This window comes from Solea senegalensis, linkage group LG10 (genome assembly GCF_019176455.1).
Source record: "Solea senegalensis isolate Sse05_10M linkage group LG10, IFAPA_SoseM_1, whole genome shotgun sequence".
NCBI lineage: Eukaryota > Metazoa > Chordata > Actinopteri > Pleuronectiformes > Soleidae > Solea > Solea senegalensis.
In genome coordinates, this window is record NC_058030.1 from 12,799,919 (window position 1) to 12,805,918 (window position 6,000).

Here is a 6,000-nt window from a genome sequence, read left to right on the forward strand (position 1 = left end):
AAATAAAGTCGGAATCCTACCTGATGATGTCCGGCGCTCGTTAATGCATGCAGGCGGACTGGGATGTAGGATTGGCGACACACACCGCAAAGCGGGTCAGCTCAGCCTGCCTGCCTGCCTGCCTCCTCCACGGCATCAAGCCCCTCCTCGTTTATCGTACAGTGGAGAGAGAGAGAGAGAGAGAGAGAGATGGGAGAAGAGAGAGGGGGGAAAAAAATCGTCTCATATCTATGCGCCGAAAAAGGAAGCAGCGTCACACTCCCCCGCGGTGTCTGATAATCACGCAGCTGTGTCATCCCCACAATAGCAGCAGAGGTTTTAATGCTAAAACAGTGACTTCTTTTTTTTTTTTTTAGTGACTCAAATGAATATCATTTAAATCAAAGCAGGCCTAATAACCACCCTGTGCACTAAATGCACGCACGCACATACAGATGAACTCACAATAAAGGGGGCATTTCGATGAAAACCCCTTTTGAATGCGTGCAGTCAAGTGCACCTGCTGTGTTCCACTCAAGTAAATACACATATACATAAATGAGTAGATGACTCACTAGATGAAATAAAGTAAACTGTAGGCAGAAATGTCCTGATACAGTATATTAAGCCAAAGTTATAACTTAATACAGCTGTATAATCAGGCCTGGCACTGGGATGATGTGACTAATGGGGCTTTAAAAGCGGCACTGTGTAATTATTGATCATGTTCATTGTTGTGGATTTTATTATTTTTGCCTTGAACAGAAACAGTGAAAAAAATAAATGAAATTGTGTGCTGTGTCCTTGGGGTCTATCAAGCAATACTATCAGACCTGCAGAGATCATGTGTGTGTATGATTATACAGCAACAGCACAGGGACAAGAAAGTGTTCTTTTTGTTGAGCAGGTAATGTCATTGTTGTCATAATCCAACCTCTTTACACCCTTCTAATTGTACTCCATTGCCTTCGTCTGCCTTGCCATAAAATAACTCACTTCCTGTGTGCAGAGCGGGAATGTCGCTGGTGGACACTGGATCTAAACCCCACTGAGCAATACAGAGAGCGTTGTGTCTAAATCAGCACTGTTTGAACTAATCACAGACATTTCTTGCAGTCTAGTATTAATTTACGCACGACAGCTTGAAATACTCTGGGGGAGCAGCTTTTTTTACATTAAATAAAATGAACGGATTTAAGTTAAACAGACATTTAACAGACTTCCTACAAAAGAACATAAACACAGAGCACTAGATATTGTTTCCTGTTTAAGAATACACTCCCATCTCCTATTCAAACACAAGTATCTTGTTAATAGTTTTCTATGGCTGCATAAAGAAGAAACACAGCGCAGGGCCCATGTACACAGTGATTAAATGGTGATAGTACTCAAAAAAATGTCCATCTATGAATGTGAACCTCAAGTGAACTCATTTTTTTTTTTTTATCAGATATGATTCAAATGAAATAAATACATTAACCAAATGTGTGTCTTTTCAAACCAAACTGAAGTAACATATTATAAATGATTCAAAATGAAATATTGTGGGGCCATTATTGTGGTGCTTAGTATCATTGGCTCACAACAGGAATGCCATTAGTCCAAATCACAGTTTAACTGTGTGTATGTCAGTATTTTAGGTCGGTTTCTCATCGCTGAATATGTGAGTGATTGTTATACTCAGTGGAAAGTCTATACATCCTTTTGCCCGATATTAACTCAGATTAGTTTAAGATCTTTCCCTCTGCGACCGTTAACAAGATAAGCAGCAGATAACGCATTAAATATTGTCACTTAGTTTCATTTCATCCCCCATTAAAGACACATTATGTTAAGGTGTTTCTTTATTAAAATACTATAAAAATTCCCGTTTTGCTGTTTACATTAATGCACTCTTCACCATTTAGAATCAAAACTGTCCTACATTTAACAGCGGAGCCGGAACACACACAAATATATCATTATTAGGCTAGAATCAATATGAGTGGTAGATTAATACTGATGTTTAGATGGGTAAACCCTGGGCTCATTAATTACACAGCACCATGCAGGGAACAGGCAACATGGCCGCGTATGGGTGGGTGGGTGTGTCTCTGCTGGAAGGTCAGAGGGGTCAAGCTGAAATGCATAATGAGCGTATTCATCATATATTGCAATTCACTGTATGAAAGAGATTATCTACACATTTGCAGTAGTTTTATGTTATTAAGAAGCCTGTATTTAATGTAGAACACACCTCGCTTTCAGTTTACAGTGGTTGTTTTCTAGACATACACTGCCCCCTAGAGGAGATTATCAAGCATCATTCAAGAGCATGAACAGAACACTGACAATATAGTAAGAGATCTCAAAATACTTTTGCTTAATATTCAGTAATATACTCACACATTCTGGGTAAAGACACTTATGGATAAATAAATGTATCTTGCATAACTGTATTGATGGTTTTCATGGTGTTGATGAGAGTTCATATTTGCTTTTCTTTACATTCCATATTAATGATTGACTTCACATTTATCACGTTCTTGCAATCCTGTTTCCCAATGAACCAGACATGCACTTGAATAATAGATGTGGCTGGAACAGTTGTGGAAAACATTTCTGAGAAGACCCCATTGAGGACACTTTCCTGGTTTATTGTTAGCACTGACATCACTTTGCGCTTGATTTCTTGGTGACACATGGTAACCGAGTCACTCCACTTGAACCTTGTCCTACGCGCAGCATTTCCCCCCGCGTCACTCGTCCATGTGGAACAGGCCTACCTGTCCTTGTTGCGGTAGTATTCCAAATGTATAAAAGCAACAGAAGTGACACTTTTGTCAGTTGGATTCAAGTGTATTTTAAAAGGTTTCTTGGAAGGACAACAAAAAATCCTTATCATTTCTCACTGCATGCTTACAGAACTTATATCTTTCTGCCAGGTGTGATTTAGTCATAATAGAGCTGCTCCGTGATCCACCACAAGAGGGTAGCACTGACATTAAAATGTTTCAAAGAAGGTTGATGGATCTTCTAAGTAAATAAGTTAGGGTTATTTCCAAAGACTTCTCTCTGATCAAGAGCTTAAGACCTGGTTTCTACCACCAGAGAGAAAAACCCATGACATATATCAAGTATCTATTGTTTATCTCTACAAAGCATCATTTCAAAATCCAAGTTAAGAGCCTGATAATTGAAAGCTTAAGATATATATTAGGTGCACACCAATGTGAATGAAGTGATGCATCAATGTGTCTACAACTTGTGACACATTGAAGTGTGACGTAATGAGGCAGTGATACAAAGATTCCCAAATTATGATGAGCAAGAACTCACATACTTTGATAAATAATATATGAATCCCTGATAGATCAACAAAAAAAAACAAATATTTACATTGTTTTCACCTTTTAGATAGAGACCTGCTTTATCAGCCACTCGCTCTTCAAATGTTCAAAAAGAGCTACTTTTTGATCACCTTTTTTTTTTATCATCACAGAACAAGGTCACACCTAAATACATGAATAAACAAACACGTGGATTAAAAGCCTGCCACTTGTTTGAAAACAGTTCTTCAGTCTTGTGGAAGTGAACTTATCTCGATGGCTAACACAGGGCCACTGAGCACTGTTGTGTTTTAGATATTTCCATGGGAACCAGTGACCAAGGAAAGAAGGAGGATCATGATCGAGCAGAACAGGGGGCGTGTGCTAGTTTCACTGGTTTCGTGCTTCATTTAAACTGCCTGCATCGCTCAAAAAGCCACAGATGTGCCTCACTTGACAAGAGAGAGCCTCCACCTCCTGTCAGAAGAGCCTCAGAGATTTTGCACAACAACCTGTTGCTCCCTGTTTGGGAGAACTTTGTGGTTTATTCAACTCCTCATAATATAAGGTAAGACAATCCTCCTAACCTTATTTTTAGTAGTCGATTTATGTATGTATTTTAATTCAGAGCATTTCATATAGTTGTTCTATTTATTCGACAGAGATTCATCATTTCTGCCAGTGGACCCATGTGGGTGGTGGAGAAGATCCGCGTGTCAGTGGAGAGATCTAACCTGCCCGTCCCATCAGCCGAACTCAGCTTTAAAATTGGTGAAATCATGTTTGGCGAAAAGCCCAAGCGGATTTTCCTCTGTCCTAATGTCATCACCCCCGACAACATCCCAGAGTTCTGCATCCCCCCGACCATCCCATCTCTGCAGGAGACAAAGCATACGGAGCAAAGCCGAGCCACTCGTGTCATCAAAGTGTCGCCATGTGAGAGGGCCAGCCCTGAAATAGAGGTGACACACCACGAAACGCTCAACCCACACATCATCCAGGTGGAGAGTGTGGATGAGAGCCCCTATGACGGCTGCAGTGACGAGGAGACCACTAATGCGGATCCCCTGAGTCAGGCGGCCTTGTCCCTTCCACACCTGGCCAAAGCCCAGACCTGCTATGGCTTTTGCACTTTACTGGAGAGCCCCCACACCAGGAGGAAGGAGTCACTCTTCCACTCTGATCCGGGTTCATCTCCACTGCTGCTGCCGAGGAGTCGATCCAGCATGTGCTCCAGAGTCTCTCCCTCCATCTCCCCTTCCTCCTCTCCGTCCTCTCTTGGTCTGAACACCCTGACCTCCAGGCTTTCCCCGAGATGCTACACCCTGAGCTGGCAGACCGCTCTGGACAGCGATACCACTTCCTCCACTGAATCCTCTCCTTTCAGTTCGCCATTGCTAAGCAGGTGTCCTGCGAAGTCTTCCCTCTTCAAAGCACTAAGTCATGAACTACTGTTGTCAAGAAACATGAGGAAGGCAATTGTGTCCAGGAACAATTCCCTATCTACAGATGAAGGCAGCTCCACAGACAACAGCCCCAATGTGATGAGGAGAGCGTCAGAGGGCTTAGTTGAAGGCCTGCCCAGCAAATACAGCCTGGCACCACCCAGCATCTTCCCCATGGACTTGACTCTGAACAGAGAGAGAGTAATGAAAGAAAGAATGGTGCCCATAGGGAAAGATGGCAGCCTGAGACTCTCAGCAGAGTACTGCTCGGATAACCAAAGACTACGCGTCCGACTGATCAGTGCCGAGGGCCTCTATCCTCTCCCTGTAGATCCAAAGATTATCAACTGCAGCGTCAGCCTCTGTCTGATCCCCGGAAAAGTCCAGAAGCAGCGCAGCACAGTCATCAGAAAGAGCCGCAATCCGATCTTCAACGAGGATTTCTTCTTTGACGGTATCTCCGAGGAAAACCTCAGCCAGCGGTCCCTTCGCTTTAAAGTGGTGAACAAAATGTCCACCCTGAAAAGAGACTATCTGCTCGGGGATTGTGACTTGCCACTTTCTAGCATTGTGACCCTCTGAGCCTAAGTACTTCCTTATCATGCTATTTATGAACTGAATTATTTATTTCCATTTTTGTATTGTAACGATTTTATAATGAATAAATTATGAAAAAACACTAAGGCTGTTTGTCTTTTATAGGTTTCTCAATAAACAGCCAGAGCAGTGGAACCTATTTGGGCAAATAAACACATCATTACCAAGAAGTGAATTACTTTAGCTCTTAAAATGTTAAAGACCAATTTAGCCACTGATGTGTCAGTACGGCTGCAACATCAGCTGGAGTGAGACAGCCACCAGCTCATATTTCTCCTAAGCCTGTTGTTTGGTTTTTTTTTCTGACCTTTACACTGATTAAAAAATATCATTAGGAACCAGAAACCATAGAGGGGAGTTTTCACCGTATGCTTCATTTTAATCAGCTATGACACAGAGCAGATACAGTGACACGCCCTATGATCCAAACACATAAAGCTAGTTGAACAGCAGTTATTTTCATGTTTTCATTACAAAAAATGATTTTACTCTTTTGAGTAATGCACCCAGGAAACGATATCAAGTCTACAGCTCTGATTGAAAATATCATCATCCAGGATAAAATTCAGATGCTTAAAAATGGATAAATAAAGATTAAACAGGCCTGTATTTCTGACATCTACAAAGCCAAACAAACCCTATTTATGGTGAATACAAAAAAAAGAGAAAGG

General features: G+C 41.6%; 2 protein-coding genes across 3 annotated transcripts in view; one reads left to right on the top strand and one right to left on the bottom strand.

Annotated features, from left to right (window-relative positions):
* The window catches only part of tln2b (talin 2b), a 79,555-nt gene extending 79,410 nt beyond the window's left edge, over nucleotides 1-145 (bottom strand). For both annotated transcript variants that reach the window (XM_044035700.1, XM_044035699.1), the window contains exon 1: nucleotides 21-145. The gene's annotated coding sequence lies outside the window, so the exon portion shown is untranslated. The remainder of the gene's footprint in view (nucleotides 1-20) is intronic.
* Nucleotides 146-3,741: 3,596 nt separating this feature from the next.
* c2cd4a (C2 calcium dependent domain containing 4A) lies at nucleotides 3,742-5,411 on the top strand. The gene is made up of 2 exons (XM_044036584.1): nucleotides 3,742-3,855; nucleotides 3,950-5,411. Exon 2 carries the CDS (start codon nucleotides 3,977-3,979, stop codon nucleotides 5,312-5,314), a length of 1,338 nt encoding a protein of 445 aa, XP_043892519.1. The 5' UTR covers nucleotides 3,742-3,855; nucleotides 3,950-3,976; the 3' UTR covers nucleotides 5,315-5,411.
* The last annotated feature ends 589 nt before the right edge of the window (nucleotides 5,412-6,000 follow it).

What these genes read in the sequence shown, in the direction of transcription:
- c2cd4a (XM_044036584.1), top strand. Translation starts at nt 3,977, where the DNA reads ATGTGGGTGGTGGAGAAGATCCGCGTGTCAGTGGAGAGATCTAACCTG.